Source organism: Sorghum bicolor, chromosome 1 (assembly GCF_000003195.3).
Source record: "Sorghum bicolor cultivar BTx623 chromosome 1, Sorghum_bicolor_NCBIv3, whole genome shotgun sequence".
NCBI classification, from domain to species: Eukaryota; Viridiplantae; Streptophyta; class Magnoliopsida; order Poales; family Poaceae; genus Sorghum; species Sorghum bicolor.
The window spans coordinates 76,238,652-76,255,871 of NC_012870.2; the positions used below are offsets into that span (position 1 = coordinate 76,238,652).

The 17,220-nt window shown below is 44.6% G+C and overlaps 2 protein-coding genes across 2 annotated transcripts; both read left to right on the plus strand.

Moving 5' to 3' along the window:
* Positions 2,169-5,694, plus strand: LOC8059838 (glycerol-3-phosphate 2-O-acyltransferase 6). The gene is made up of 2 exons (XM_002465758.1): positions 2,169-2,819; positions 4,780-5,694. Exons 1-2 carry the CDS (start codon positions 2,169-2,171, stop codon positions 5,692-5,694), a joined length of 1,566 nt encoding a protein of 521 aa, XP_002465803.1.
* LOC110434046 (protein argonaute 18-like) lies at positions 12,403-16,204 on the plus strand. The gene is made up of 8 exons (XM_021457676.1): positions 12,403-12,658; positions 14,216-14,296; positions 14,384-14,472; positions 14,569-14,643; positions 14,766-14,863; positions 14,933-15,169; positions 15,337-15,417; positions 15,807-16,204. Exons 1-8 carry the CDS (start codon positions 12,533-12,535, stop codon positions 15,917-15,919), a joined length of 900 nt encoding a protein of 299 aa, XP_021313351.1. The 5' UTR covers positions 12,403-12,532; the 3' UTR covers positions 15,920-16,204.

Consider the following 17,220-nt stretch of genomic DNA (forward strand, 5'->3'; position numbering starts at 1 on the left):
ACCCAAGGTGGCTTGGGGTCGGGGTTGGCGCTGGGGCGGAGCGCTGGCGCAAGGACGAAGGTGCCCGGAACGACGGCGCTTCGGAGAGGAAGTCGCGGGCGGTGCGGTCCTCGACGTAGGTGCCGGCGTAGGTGTTGTCGTGGCCGAAGAAGTCGTCGGCGTTGTAGGCATCGCCGTGGTAGCCGTCGTCGTTGAAGCCGTCCATGAAGCCCTGGATCTGGACGCGTAGGCGGCGGATCCGCACGAAAACCCGATGGATCTGCTGGAGGAAGCGCTAATGGAGCGGCTCCACGGCGGGGGAAGAGAGGGATAGGGAGAGCGGCGGCGGCGAGAGGAGGGGAGAAGGGATAGGGTTTGAGCCGGGACGCGAGTGGGAGAGCGGCGGCGGAGGCGAGAAGGGTTAGGGTTCAGGGTGGACGCGAGAGTGAGAAAGGGGGCCGGTCCACGCTTTTATATGGGCAGGTCAGCACAGTATTTTCGGGTGAACAGTGCGGCCCGAAAACTGAAATTTTGGCCCAGGCCCGTTTAGATGCGGAAAACGGAAAAGTGGCCCAAGGCCGAAATATTTTCGGTTTTCGGCCTGATCTAAACAAGGCCGAAATGAAAATGGCGATCGAAGTGATTATTAGGAACAGGAGTTAAGGAAGGATTATGGGATGGATGAAATTGGTACAGCAGATGCCTTCAACTCTCCGACTCCGAGAGGGACGCACAACCTCCTTTAATGACCAATGAACACGCACACACACACCCTAGCACACTATCTGGTCCGCCGGTCCGCTGCGTCGTCTTTTTCATCTTTCTCCCGGCAAATGCGCTGTGTGTGCGTGTTAGGTCGATGAGGCGATCGTGTATTGAGGCCAGCTCTTTTCTGATAGCCTAGCGTACTTGCCCCAACACCGACCGCCGGATCGGAGAGCCCAGAGCGGCCGCGTCGCCGTCGCCATTGAAGCGAGGGCGAGGGCGAGGCCCGGGCCCGTTTCCTGGCAACCAGGGCAGGCTCCATTGCGATGCAGCTAGCATAGATATATTTTTGGTTCCGGCCGGATTGCTGTTCGAGAGCGGCAGCAGCCGGCTGCCGGTTGCTGGCACGGTTGTTGCTTGTGGGTGGTGAAAAGGGATACCAGATCGTGGAAGCAAACGCCGCGCGCGGCAACGAACCTGTGGAGCAGTTTTTTGGACCTGGGACTGGGAGCTGTGGGCGGCAGTTGACGGCAACGCCACACTGCTGGTATCGTTGTTTTTCCTGGGTAAACCAGGCGTGTTGTTTGTCTGGAGTGCCAGGACGTACTCTCGCGACGGCTGGAGTGTAGAGTCTAGTAGCCAACTAAGGTCTTGTTTAGATGCAAAAAGTTTTTGGATTTTGACACTGTAGCATTTTCGTTTTTATTTGACAAACATTGTCTAATTATGGAGTAACTAGGCTTAAAAGATTCGTCTCATGATTTACGAATAAACTGTGTAATTAGTTATTCTTTTTATCTATATTTACTACTTCATACATGTGCCGTAAGATTCGATGTGACGGAGAATCTTGTAAAGTTTTGGGTTTTTTTTTGTTGTATCTAAACAAGGCCTAATATTGTGCCTAACCCGAACACATGTTCCCAGAACGCACGGGCCAACCACCTGGAGCTGACGTCCCGTGCCATGAATAACCCACTCCGTGCACACCTCGGGGCCTCGGGGGTTTGCTTGCCGTATGCCGACAATAACACAGACAGTGCAGTAGACTGTAGACATTCTGAATCTCTGATCACATGCGGTGCGGACATGCCTGATTGAGGCATGCAACGATGTACGGATTCACAATCCCGGTACATGAAAAGAGACCATGAGCAGTACATGACCCGTAAATGGAAGCGCCCGGATCGTACTGCGACCCCAAAAGGTCGTCTCAAGACAGGTTAGATGATAGGAGTCCTGCAAGCAAGTCTGCAACTTCAGCATAATCCATTCATAGTACACCCTTTACCGCTCACCAACCGATCGGTTATTCTGTCGTCCGTCCACGCGCAGGCACCCAGCGCAGCCGACCCACGTCGCGCGCCGCTATATAATCCCCTCCACGGTCTCGCTCCCGCCGCCACGCAACGCAACCGACCGAACACGCAGCTCCACTCCACAGTCCACAGGCCGGCTAGCACCAGCAGCAACCCATGCATGCAATGCCGTGGTGGGGCGGCGGCGAGGGCGAGCAGCCGCCGTTCCCGTCCGTGGACAAGTGCGACGCGTCCCGCCTCGGCCGGGGCTCCACGGTCGTGGCGGACCTGGACGGCGCGCTGCTGCGGTCCCAGGACGCCTTCCCGTACTACGCGCTCGTCGCCTTCGAGACGGGCGGCGCGGCGCGCCTGGCGGTCCTCCTGCTCCTCGCGCCGCTGGCCGCGGCGCTGCGCCGCGCGGTGTCGGAGTCCGCGGGGGCGCGGGTGCTGGTGTTCGCGGCCACGGCGGGCGCGCGCGTGGCCGACGTCGAGTCCGCGGCGCGCGCCGTGCTGCCCAGGTTCTACGCCGCCGACGTGCACCCGGACGCGTGGCGGGTCTTCTCTGCGTGCAGCGGGAGGAGGCTCGTGCTCACCGCCGCGCCGCGGGTCATGGCAGAGCCGTTCCTCCGGGGGTACCTCGGCGCCGACGCCGTCGCGGGGACGGAGCTCGCCGAGTGGCGGGGACGCGCCACGGGGTGGGTGGACGCGCGCCGCGGGGGCGTGCTCGTTGGCGAGAGAAAAGCACAGGCGCTGAGGGAGATGCTCGCCGCCGGGGAGATGCCCGATGTTGGGCTCGGCCACCGGAGATCCGATTACTCCTTCATGAGCATCTGCAAGGTCTCGCATATATATATTATCAGATAAATAAATTGGAACAAACATATGCCAATACCTGCAAATAAAAAAATTAAAATATTTGAATGTTAATTATAGTAACATAGTTCTTCAAAAAAATTATAGTAACATAAAAAATATATATATGCGAGACATTGTGAGTGAAATGAGTTGCTGAGAGTTAACCCGTCGTTCTTTTTCAGTGGGACGCCTCACCTTAGTGTTGGAACACTTTGATTCCTCCTCTCAGCGGGCATGGTTTCACCCCACTCTTGGTCTTAGAGGAGATTTTTTGGGAGATAGGTAGGCCAAACAGTGGTTACGAGAGAAACGGTGGCAAGGTGGAAGCGGTGGTGACGCTGTGGGAGTAGGCGGAGGAGGAGGTGATTGGACTAATTTAGGGCAAGGGTGGTCATGGCAATGACGTGGTGAGGAGATGGAAGAAAGGTCTCTGTGGGTGTCGTAGGGTCCCTACTGTAACGCTGCAGGGCGGTGGACGATGGCGGTGTGTTGGGAGGAGAAGATGCAAATATAAATGAATCGAGTGTTTCGGGGTCCCAAAACACTAGGGCTAGGGCTAGGATGGACAAACTCTTTTCATTTTGCATGTTTTCCTCCTTATTAGTTTTTTCCTCCATTCTAAATTATAAGATGTTTTGAGTTTTGTAGATACATTGTGTTTGCTATGCATCTAGATATGGTTGTATATTTAAGTGCATTTTAAAAGACATAAATCTAAAAAGCCAAAACGTCTTGTAATTTAAAACAGAGGGAGTAGTCAGGACCGTTTGGTTTAGACCATGTTCAAATATATTAGTTGCTAATAGTTACTCCCTCTATTCCAAAATGTAAGTCATTCCAAGAATTTTGAAGAGTCAAACTTTCATAAGTTTGATCAAATTTATATGATAAAATAATTATTATTATGATACCAACTAAGTATCAATAAATTCTTTCTTAATTATATTTTCATAGTATACTCGCTTTACGTTATAAATCTTAGTATTTCTCTTTATAATTTTGGTTAAACTTGAATATACTTTGACTGTCCAAAATTCTTATAATGACTTATAGTTTGGAATGGATGAAGTAGTTAACTAATAGCTCGTAGCTAATATTAGTTGTTATTTCTTGATTTTATTCAACTAGTAAGATAGTTGTTAGTTAATAATTAATTGGACCCGTTTGAGTCCAAAAAAGCTAATTATTAGCAGCTAAGAAAATCTCTAAAAGTTTTCAAAACCCACTCTCAATTGTGATTTTTTGGCAATAAAAAAACTCTCAAACAACTTCTTATCTCAACTCTCAATCTTTGCACTCTTAGAAAATAAATCCATTAGCGGCAGAAAGATATGCGTGCAAATCCAATCGAACGTCTCGAGGTGAAAGAATGTGGTGCAAAATAAGGAGAAAAAAGGGTTACCAATACAATACAAATGTATAAAAAGACAAAGAAAATATAAAAGTGACTAGGGTAATTTGGGAATAGTTCATGATTCCTATTAAAAATAACTATTAGATTTTAGAAGTGAGAAATGTTACAGAAAACCTTTTTAGAAAAAAATATTTATTTTGGTCTCTGCAAAAAGGTGCGACAACAGGATTTAACTCCTATTGTTTTTTTACCTTTTTAGTGACTTAAAAATATCATTAATTTACTAATTATTTTAAGAAATTATTGGAGATGCTCCTACTATCACTAGATCCGAACAAGACTTTAAGTATCGTCGTTACCTTTTAGGTGCACCCTCGCTAAAGCAAGTGAACACCATCGTTCTTCACAATTACAAAATTCAGTATGTACCACAAAAACCTGTTGACTCATACAGACATTTGATGAACCAGTACACCTCGGATCGTACGTACTATGTAGTATATACGTAGAAGAAGTTTTGTGCAGATAGATGGGGGTTGCATGCTGCACGCATCAGTTAACAGTGATATGACTTTTCTGGTTGTGCAGGAGGCCTACCTCGTGCCGCCGACGCCGGTGGAGGCCGTGCGCGCGGACATGCTGCCGAAGCGGGTCGTCTTCCACGACGGCCGCCTGGTGCAGCGCCCGACCCCGCTCGTGGCGCTCCTCACCGTGCTGTGGTTCCCCGTCGGCCTCCTGCTCTCCCTCGTCCGCGTCGCCACGGGGGTGCTCGTCCCGATGCGGTGGCTGCACGTCGCGTTCCACGCGCTGGGCGTGCGCGTCGTCGTTCGGGGAACGCCACCTCCGCCGCCGCGCGCTGACGGTGACGCGGCACGCACGAGCACGGGGGTGCTCTTCGCCTGCTGCCACCGCACGCTCCTGGACGCCATCTTCCTCTCCGTGGCGCTAGGCCGGCCCGTGGCCGCCGTCACCTACTCGCTGTCCCGCCTGTCGGAGTTCCTGTCCCCGATCAGGACCGTGCGGCTCACCCGCGACCGCGCCGCCGACGCGGCCACCATCAGGCGTGTCCTCGCCGAGGAAGGGGACCTCGCCATCTGCCCCGAGGGGACCACGTGCCGGGAGCCGTTCCTGCTGCGGTTCTCGGCGCTCTTCGCCGAGCTCACCGACGACGTCGTGCCGGTGGCGGTGGAGTGCCGGATGAGCATGTTCCACGGCACGACGGCGACGGGGTGGAAGGGAATGGACCCCTTCTACTTCTTCATGAACCCGAGCCCGGTGTACACGGTCACGTTCCTCGACAGGCTGCCGCCCGAGCTCACCTGCGGCGGCGGGGGCAAGTCCAGCCACTGGGTGGCCAACTACGTGCAGAAGCTTATAGCCTCCACGCTGTCGTACGAGTGCACCGGCCTCACCAGGAAGGACAAGTACAGGGAGCTAGCCGACAACGACGGCGTAGTCCCTGTAAACACCGACGATGGTGGGAACAAGCGCATGGCTTGGTAGCAGAGTCAGCAAAAAGTCTACCACAATTCCTATCTATCAGATGCCTGATTAAATTTTAGTCCGTTCAGGCGACGGTGCTTGTGCACCGGCCGCGGCCGCTCAGCGCATCGATCAGACACCCAATGCGGCAGACGCCTTTCGTCCCTCTCACGGTTTTTACATGGGCCGGGTACGGTACGGGTGGCCCACGAAAAAAGTGCATGCACAGGTGATGCAAAGCAGCATCTGCACTAGAGGTTGAAGGCGATGAAATGCAGTGATTCAATCAAAATTCAACGGCTGTAAAGCATCATCTAAAAGATTACTACTTTTCAGATACCTGTAAATTAGTATCCCCAAACTCTACTGTAGTTAATTTGTAACTTCACCGCAAAATTATTTTTAACTTTTTATTATTTTTGAAGAATGGTAAAACAACAACATTTTACTAAGTGTGAACAAAATTGATGACCTAAAATGGAGAAATGGGAGCCGCACCTAGACCAATGGTCGTACTAAGAGAACCGGGCCTTCCGTCGGCCCAAAACGAGCGGCCCATTTTTGGCAGCTTTATTAGAGCTAAACACTAATGATAATTGGTAGAACATCTTCAAAGACTTTGGCAAATTGACTTGACATTTGTTGTTGTTTGCAAACTCTCATAACAAAATGCAAAGGATAAAAATAGGACATCTCCAAGGGAATTGACATTTGGACTTGACAAAGGATAAAAATAGGAGGTCTCCAGACGCGCGCGCTTTCCTCGCGTGTGACTTTGCTCGCGCGATCAGGTTCGCAAAGCCGTCCACAGCTTGGCATTTTTGCCAAGTTTGCTCCCTCATTTGCCAAGTTGCCCAAATTGCAAACTCCAAATGCAAAACTGTTGGATACCTCTTTTGGAGCTTTTTGGCAAATTACTCAAATGCAAACCTCAAATGCAAAACCCTTGAAGATGCTCTAAGGGGTGGCATGGCAGTGGCGCTCCGGGCTTCAAACTTTTGATTCACTGGTGCTGGTGCTACCTGTTAGGCGCACCGCACCCGCACCCCTAATTTCTTGATCGCGGGTCCGGGAAACAGCAAAGCACACCCGCCCCGCGCCGACGAGCCCCACCGTGCCTGGACACCGGTTCGTCGGCCTCCTTCAACCGAGGCTCCTCGCTTCTCGTTGTTCTCCTTCATCTTAGGCTCCTCGCCTCTCTCTCAACACGGACGATTCCCTCCCCGCGGTCCTGAACAACCACGGCACCTGCTCCTGAACATCGGCGAAGCCCCTTTCTCCCGCAAGCCGGAGGTCACAGTCGAACGAAATCTGATACTGTTATTTCTGACAAAATCATTCTTGCTGATATGTGTTTTTCTGTTTTCTTTAGCAGTCGACTGGGCCAAGGATGACTTTTCTTTATTAGATAGATCTTTCTCTCTTTAGCCCAAGCTCTACCTACACCTCTAACCAATTGCTACAATGCTCACAGAGAATTAGTAATCAAACGATCATGATAAATGTGGAGTCGTGTGCTGGTTAGGTTTAAACTAATCTAGGGATGGTTAGGTTCCTCCCACTTCTTGATATCATGTTGTAATATTGTGCTAGAGAACAAAGACCTCAATTATAGTAGCGAACTATTTAGTTCAGTTGGGTTGGGGAAACAAAATCAAGTTTGTTGTTGTTTATCTTTAGCAATTTTATAATTCTTCAGACCAGAAAATATCAATTTACTAAATCAGTCTTGGTAGTTCACATGCTGCTGGTTGGTATAAAGATAGTTAGGACGTCTTGTCATGTTAAGAGTTGTTAAAAAAATCATATTCTTAGCATACACACAATCACACAAATGAACATAGTAGAGAGGGAATGGAGCACTTTATTTCTTTGTATTTGTTCTATACATGTACATCAGATGGAAGCACCTCCTATTTATAGAGGATGGAGGTTGGATATATGTGTGTGAACTCTTTTGACTTTCCCACCTCTCTTCATTAAATTTGGCCACACTCAAAGTCTTTTATTCATATATTATTTCTAGTCTTGCAAAGACTCTAATTTTCAACACTCCTCTTGGCCAAATTTATACTATGTGTATGCCTCGTTAAAAACTCCCCCAAAAACCTAGTGGGAAAAAAGGGTAGGAGAAAAGAGTACATCACATGCATCGCTTATATTGCACTTGTCGCCCGTTCCTCATGCCAAGGCATGGCACGCTATGGCAGACTATTCCAGTCATGGTTGTTTACCTACTATCACGTGTGTCGTGGGCATACAATGCGTGGCGTGGCCTTCGTCCTTGCACCTATTATCTAGGAGGGACGATGTGGCGTCTGGACGGAGGAATGACGATCATCCTTATCCACCAACCCTTCTGGTGGTGAGAGTGTGGACTCTAACTTCTTGGGGTTAGGTCAAGGCTTCCTTTGGCTTGGCCAATCCTAAGTGTACTGGCCCCTAGTCGTGTGACCCATGCCCATAGTAGGTGGGTTAGAACGCCCATGTGTCAAATTAGGCTGGTGTTGAGCCATGTTTGACGCTTCTGAGGTAAGGAGTGGCCTTGTCCAGCCGAAGGGTGGCGCCTTGTCCAAGGATCTCATGGTCTAAGGGGCGGTTGTCCCTTTTTGTCCAACTAATATCAACACTGGTATCACTTCATAGATTTATTAAACAATATATTTTGTTATATAGAAGTGAAATTTATTATGCATCATAAATATTAGTATTATATATACATGCTTGATTATAGTTAAAAGACTGATTAACTTCTCGAGAAATGAAAATGACATTCCTTTTCAAGGAGGGACTATGACCCAACATCAATTATGATGTATTATCATCCCAATGCCTTGTCTTGCCGATCCTATCATCTTCTTCAAGTTCTCATTTTCTCTCTGCCCGTGTACATCACCTACCACTTGACCTCCCTTCACCGCATCGTCGAAGTCCCCAATACTGATATGCCTTCCACCACCCCCTCCACCGCCTCACCTCTCCCCTTTAGTTGCTTGCCCCTCCCGCTATTGTTAGCCTTTCTCTAGTCAAACTCTGTCCAAGCCGACGGTGGTTGCTTTGCCTCCACCATTTTTTTGAAAAGAGAATATATTATAAATATCTCAACCTCTGCATCGACCGATGCATATAGTTGTTCCTTATTATAGACACCAAAACTGTAGCCCACACAAACCCAAACACAAAGTTCACGTCCAAAGAAACAAAAGGAAAAGTTCCCAAGCTCGACATTTAAAATGCAATTCTATTACTAAATTTCCAACTGTGTCTCGCAAACACTTCCATCGCAATTGTCTCAATTGTACTGCATCTCATTTTTATAAATTGGCGATCCTCCTCCTTCTATAAAAGGGACCAGAACCTGATCCAGTAAGTCCCCTTGAAGATAACCTGCAAGTAAGATGGTGTTGTGGCCTTGTCAAAAATTATATCATTCCGGGTTAACCAAATTGCCCAACAAATTGCAATTGCCGCTACTAAAATTTTAAATTTCAATTTCCTATTTATCCCATCTAACCAGCCTGTAAACATATTATGGATGCTAGTTGGAGGTAATAAATTAAAGGAAACATGAACAGTAGCCACATAAATTTAGCAAAATGACAGTCAAAGAATAGATGTTGTATAGACTCATCAGAAGAGCAAAAAAAACATTGTCTATCTCCTTACCACTGTCGTCTTACTAAATTATTTTTTGTTAAGATACTCCCTTATACAAGTATCACAAGAAAACTTTTATTTTGAGGAGCAATTTTAGTTTCCAAATAAGGGTGTTGAAGGGTACAGTTGTGCTATCAGTAGGGCTCTGTACATGGATTTAATAAAAAATAACCCATTTTGGTGTAACCCCATACAAAGCGATCCCTTTGGTTTGTTAATTGCACACTGACAACCATTGCAACCACCTGATGCCATGCTTGTAAATTAACCCCAACCATGGATCTCCTAAACGCTACCGTTCTTATCGACGCACTTTTTTCCTAACAATATTATATAGTGCAGGAAAGATAGATTTTAGTGGACATGATGCTATCCATGAGTCCTCCCAAAATCATACTTGAGACACCGGCCCGCTTACATCTCGCAGCTTTTCTAGGACATAGTCAGCCCTCACAGACCAACACTAGTCTTTTCTGCACACTTTGTCTTCACTCGTGCACACCCGGGAAGTACTTTCTGGTCGGTCACCCATCCCTGAATTTCTCTAAGCCAAGCACGCTTAACTTTTGAGTTCTTTAGAGATGAGTTTCTAGAAAGAAAGTTGCAACTTGTTTATATGAGTCGTTCTATTAATCCTATTAAACCCTGGGCCGGGATGTTACACCCGTCATCTAGATCAAACTTACCAAACGAGAGAAACTCCTCCTTGACCTTCATAAGGCCAGTCCAAAACTTAGAATCTCCAGGCAAGTGTTGAACTTGTGTCAATGTTTTGTCCCTTAGATATTTATTCTTAAGAATTTGTTGCCAGAGCCCTTCCCCATTAATCAACTTGAAAATCCATTTACTTAGAATACATTTGTTGTGGACATCTAGATTTAGGACACCCAACTCTCCTTGGTCTTTCGGAGTACACACTGCCTCCCATCTAGTTAATCTATATTTTTTCTTATAACCATCACTTTGCCAAAAAAACCTTGACCTAAAGTCCTTTTCCAGAACCCCTTTAGGTACTTCAAAAAAGGAGAACATGAACATGGAGAGACTACTTAAAATAGAATTAATCAGAATCAGTCTTCCTCCCACCGACAACAACTTACTTCAACAATTTAACATTTTTTGAAATCTTTCTTTGACATGCTTCCAATCTTTATTTAAGAGTGTTTTGTGATGCATAGGAATTCCTAGCTAGCGAAAGGGGTATGACCTTAAATCACACCCAAAGATTTGCGCAAACTCAGTTTGTCTATCCATGGTTGCCCCATAACAAAACAACTCACTTTTATGAAAATTGATCTTGAGTCTTGATAGCTGCTCAAAAGCACAAAGTAAAAGCTTCATGTTTTTGGCTCTCTCAAGATCATTATCCATAAAGATTATAGTATCATCTGCACACTGAAGAATCAAGAGTCTCTCGTCTACCAGATGTGGAACAACCCCATAGATTTGTCCCAACTCTTTAACCCGTGAGATAAGGACAAACATCATATCAACCACTAAATTAAACAGGATCGAGGATAACGGATCCCTGTCGTACTCCTTTTCTGGTTTGGAAGAAATGTCTGATATTATCATTGATCTTAACTGCAACACTCCCTCTAATTAAGATTTTTGATATCCATTCACACCATGTTGGTGAGAATCCTTTCATCCGAAGAACCCGTTGCACAAAAGGCCACTTTTATTTATCGTAAGCCTTCTCAAAGTCTAGCTTTAATAACACTCCATCCTGCTTTTTCCTATGTAATTCATGAATTGTTTCATGTAAGACAACAATTCCCTCCATGATATGGCAACCCGGAATAAATGCTGTTTGTGAAGGTTTTTGGCAATGCACATAAATTTTATATCTGAGAGGACAAAAGTTTTGCTAACCCAAGGTACAACAAAAGTGAAGAGAGTTAAAGAGATAACCGAAGATCTAGGCCCGTTGTAATAAGGATATATATAGGTGACCGGTGACCCATCCTCTTGTTTTAATCATGCAATTTATATTGTTCGTCCTCAAAGTTATGTACCTATTATATTGCATGACACTCACTAGATTAAATTGGATAAGGAGCTTAGCTCATAATTTAGGCTTCTTGTTAAAGTGCGCATAGCCACACTAGGTGAAGGAAAAAAACTTCACCGCCTCTTAGTTTATTTCGAGAGAAAAACAATCTCACTATGGTCTTATTTGGATAAAGTCGGATTCACTTTAATCCACGTGAGTTAGAGTGGACCATAAAATCTGAATGTAGTCATATTTATATCAATCGGGTTGATATGTATTGGATTGGAGTGGAATTTAAACTAAACTTTAGTTCCACTCCAACACACCCCAATCCACGTGGGTGAGGTGAAGCCAATAACATCCATTTAACCTGTTCGTTGGTCTAAAAAGTCATGACTAAAGTACTGTTCGTTGATTTATCATGAGAGAAAAAACACTGCTGGCAAAAAATACAGCTTATAAGACAAGTGAACATACTTAAAAAAAATCTAAACTAAATTTCACTTCATCCACACCAGCACATATGGACTGAAGTGAATCCGATAACATCTATATAGACCTATGTACAATGGACAAGAGCTAGATCGGAAGCCGCTCACGGTTGTAGCAAAGGGCATAAAAAAGAAACGATTTTATATTAGAGCATCTCCAAAAGACTAGATAAAATTATATTTTAAGCTACAAGATTTAGTCATTGTAAAAAATAAAAACCCACCTAAAGTGTAGAGTTCCACAACAAACTTTATATAAGATAGCTAGCGAGAACGGCGTGCTATCAGTGGTAAGCGAAAATTTAGGGATAATAAACTTTCTTTTTTAGCAAACTAGATATCACACCTATTAGACTTTAATTTTTATTTTAAAAATTTAAAAATAACCTAGATAACGTGGATAGAGTTGCTCATACTATTAAAAAGAAGCACGTGTATAGTTATCCAAATAAAAAGAAGCATAACAATATTCCATAATCTTGAAAGAAACAAAATTTGCGAATCTCCAGGCAACTGCGCGGCCAAATCCGTCCCTCTATCCGAGCAGCCGCCACGGATGCCGTTAAACCCTAACTCCAACCTCTTCCTCGTCACACTATTTCTAGGGTTTTACCCGCCCCAATAGCACCCCTTCCGTCTCTTCCCCTTCAACAACAGCAGCGCCGCCGCCGCCACCTACACCGACTCGCCGGTAGCGTCGCCGGAGGAAAGCGCCATGGATCGGTACCATCGGGTGGAGAAGCCGCGGCCCGAGGCCGCCGCCATCAGCGAGAACGAGATCCGCATCACCACTCAGGGCCTCATCCGCAACTACGTCACCTACGCTACCTCCCTCGTCCAGGTACCGAGCTCCTCCGGTAGTCTTTGCGCTGTTTGGACGAATTGTCGACCCCGCCCACGCTTCCTACATCGCCGAGCTCGGGCTCCGTGCGTCAGACCAGATCTTGCTGCCGCGTGTGGAGCCGGCAATAATTGCTGAACGCGGACGTCCTGCGGTGTTGAGAAGTGAGGGCTTCGGATCGGAGCGTACGGGTTTTAGAGTAGGCGTGGTGGATTACGGTGTGTCCTACTCCTATATGGTTGCCTAGTTGCGGGTGCGGTTTGTCATCAGTTTGGCGATTTGCTCCCCGTTGTGTTGTATCGCATATAATAAAAAATTAAAAAACCCGAAGTTTTGCAAGGTAAGGTGGAGCATGTATCCATACTTGAGCTATGGAACCGTGTAGAGTGGTGATTTATCGACCATTTATTCAGAATATAAGGTGGTTGGAACTGTGTACCATTGAGTGCCGATTTGTCGACCATTTATTCAGGATATAAGGAGGTTGAGACATTTTTTTCATTAATGGTGCTGACACTCTGGTCTAGTACTACTATCCAGGTTTTAGCTACTCTAATGTTGTGTGTAATGTGGTGTTACTGATACGCTTGATTTTGTAACTGGTGCGTAGTGTTGGTTAAGTGCTGTAAGGTTTGGTATCAACAATTGATTGCATGTGCCCTTTTTGGGTGCAATTGAAGTGTGCCGTGCAGTGTAACCATTAGCACATCTTTTGATGGTCTGCTGTTCATTAAGCTATTGTTATTGAATTGAGTGGTTGACTGGTTGTTGCCCATATCAATCGACAAAGGTGGATATCCCCTGATACCATGTTGTGCTGTCAAGATTGACACTTTTCTTGATTTGAATCGTTTATTCCAAACTAACCATATACAAAAGTTATCAGGATCTGAGGTCCAAATCACAATAGGAAATATTGCTAGTTATATTGACATTATGTCCAATCACTTGCTCATCCCCATATCTTGTATGTTTGTGTCTACCTTTCCCAGCCCTCTTTACCTTAGTTTTTAGCATACCTCCTCTTGCCTCAGAAAATGCTTGATGATGAGTCTGCAATTTGTGAGCAGTGTTGGACATTGACTGTCCTCAGTTCACCTCAACTTGTAGGATGGCATCCAGTGTAGACCTAACACATGACCTAAGGGATCCCATTTATACGATTACGATAACTCATCCAGTGTGCACCACAGCTCAGATATTACACTCAGTTGGTTCATGTCAACTGTTGTTTATTTGTTTGTTTGCAGTATTTCTCAGTAATCCAATGGATATCATCTTAAATTCCTTGAGACATTAAACAACTGTTGTAGACAATGGGAACTGTTACCTATGTTGATGTTGTATTAGTGGAGAAGTGTGATTGCAACCTCAAATTTGGGATCGGGAATGACAATGTCAAGCCAGCCCATAACACAATACTCGTGATCATTTTTTTCTTGTACAAATCTGATTTTTGCAATTTCTGCTTATATAGATAAAATCTGAAGTACAGACCATCCATATTAGTCACCTAATTATTCATATTATCTATCTTATATTAGCTTTTCAAATCAGGAAAAACGGGTGAAAGAAATTGTGTTGAAGGCTATGGGACAGGCTATAAGCAAGACTGTGGCTATTGCTGAGATCATAAAGGTTGGTTTGCCAATTCCATAAACTGTGTAGTTTTAGTCACCATCTCCTAGTCTCTTTTGTGTGATTCGTATCTCTACCGAACTGCAGAAGAGGATTCCTGGTTTGCATCAAGATACAATAATAAGTTCTGTCAGTATTACTGATGTATGGGAGCCCATTGAGGAAGGCCTTGTACCGTTGAGTACTGAGTTTCACAGCACTGGTTTTTTGGTTGATATATTGTTGGATCATTCATTTGCTTTTTATTGATTTATTATGTCGTATGATTGCAGATTGGAGATGACTCGTCATGTTTCAATGATATCAATTTCCTTGTCACCTAAGGAGCTTAACAAGAATTCTCCCGGGTATTGTTTGTTTTGCTTCCTTTATGATGCCATTTTTTAGTTTATCAACTGATACCTAGCTGGGTTATTAGAGTGCAGCATTATTTAGACTATTTGGAAGTAATATTTTTGTTCTTTTGCAGGTATCAAGCTCCTCTGCATTTAGATCTTAAGCCACAAAGATACCAGCAACCTCAGCAATATCAACAGCACCAGCCAAGACAAAATCCAATTCAAACAGGTGAAAATCTGTCAGCAAATTAATTCTGTTTTTTTTAACAAGTGCTAATCTGTTTATAACGTATTGAAGATTCATATGGACGCGGCCGAGGTAGAGGCAGGGGGCGAGGAAGGGGCTGGGGTAGCAGGGGTGGTTATGGTGGAGGCTATGGTGGATATGAATATGATAACCAAGGAGGTTATGGTGGGTATGGACACCAAGGTGGGTATGGACATCAAGGTGGATATGGAAACCAGGGAGGATATGGCCACAACCAAGATGGTTATGGTGGCTATGGTTACAACCAAGGTGGATATGGAGGCTATGGTATGTACTAAAATGGTTCAGCTTTTAAACAACATTGCTCTTTTCTTGGTTTCACTACGCCAGGAGTTCAGTCTACCAGATTGTTTCAGTTCATATGTTTAGCTTTTCTTGGTTTCATCTTGGTGGTTCTATACAATCATGTATGATGATCATGTTTTTGGTATCAGAAAATGGAGGTTGGAACTACAACCGGAACAGAGGTGGTGGTGGTGGTGGTGGCCGAGGACGAGGCAACTGGGGCTATGGTGGTATGTACAATCTGTCATTCTGTCAGTCTCAGTAATTTTTGCTCTATAGATTTTTGCATGAGTTAGACCTCACCTCACTGACTTGCTCATCTGACCATGACTGTTGTTTGGGTATATCAAGTAATAAATACTATATAGGGGATCAAGACTGTTAGTTTTCTTTTCTTCAGCAGACTCTGTCTCTCTGACCATGACTGTAAGATAGATTGGATGGCGACTATACTGTAGCAAGAAGGTTCTTAAAAAAATGTAGAATTGCAGCATGGTTGGTGTTTCTATTTTAATCATTATCTCATTGGTGGTTATCCCTTCAGATTAAGAAAAAGTTTGTGGGGTCCTTTCTTGTTGTGCACTGAAAGCCTTAAACAACTTGTGGCACTATTACACAGGTCCTGGATATGACCGGGGTGGCAGAGGCGCAGGTGGCCCTGGCGGCAGGGGCTATGTGCGAGGCCGTGGACGAATGGGTGGCGGCCGTGGGCGGGGCAACCAAAACTACTAGATCAAGGGTTGGATTTGCCAACCCGCTCTTGAGGTTCTGTATGGCATTGGAAAAAAACAAAGAAAAAAAAAGATAAGGGCATTTTCCATGGCTGTACTGCTGTTTCTTTGTCCTCCCAGATTTTAGTATAATGGCCAATGGTGCCTGTACCATTGCTTCAATTCAGTGGGATTTTGACATGAGTTGTTCAGTTTTCCCTGGGACATCTTTCCTGTATTTAAGAGTGCCTTTTTTTGATAGTCTATCAGTATCCAGTTACGCCTTTTTCAGCCCTATGTATTTTGATGATAATTTCGTCCACTTGATTGTTGTTTTGCTCCTGAAAAAAACTGTGGAATCTGTTGTACTGTAGTGATTTTATGGCCCAGATTGGAATCGCTTATATAATTTGATTCTTGGTGGCAATAATTTTGAATTCCACTCAAAGGACTTGATGAGATTCTTTGTTAGAAAATAATTGAGAATCCTACCTAAAATTACTCGATTCTTTCTTAATTATCTAAAATTGATTATTTAAACTTACTCGATTATTTAAAATTCAGGTGGTGAAAATAACCTGAAATTAAACTAGCACCTGACAATCCTGTACCGCGAGGGGCTTTCTGGATTATTTAAAAATTAGGAGAAAAAAAATGTGGAATTGACCTGGCACCTAACAATCCTGTACCGTAGGCTTTTCCCCACCGTCGATTCAGAAGAAGGCACAACTCGGCTATTTAAGGAATTATAACCGCAGTAGTGACTTGAGCTTGAAAGGAAACTATAAATCTCGGTTTATGCTTTTACCAGTACTCTCTCCGTTTTATAGTTTGTAAGTTGTTTTAGCTTTTTTTTTCTTCTAAATTTATAGTTTTACTATGCAGTTAGACATGGACACATGGTGTATATCTTAGTGTAAAGTCACATTAGCTTTGTCTTAAGTCAATTGTTGTTATCTTTGACCATCATTTAAAAAAAACCTTAGTTCCATAACATATGAAAAATATATTATGAAAGTACTCTCTCCATCCTAAATTACAAGACGTTTTAGCTTTTCTAGATATATAATTTTTGCTTATGCACCTAGATATATATACTACTCTACATATACCTAATAAAAGAAGTGTATTTAAAAAATCTAAACACATAATGTCATGAGCTCACCGTTCGCTTGTCTTATAAGTCGTACCTTTTCTACCAGCCAATAATCATGACTTTTCAGACCAGCGAACAGACATATAAATTCTTAAAATCAATGGCCAAAGGTACGACATCTAATATGAAAAAAAAATAAACGGAGTACGACCTTTGTCTCAAAAGTG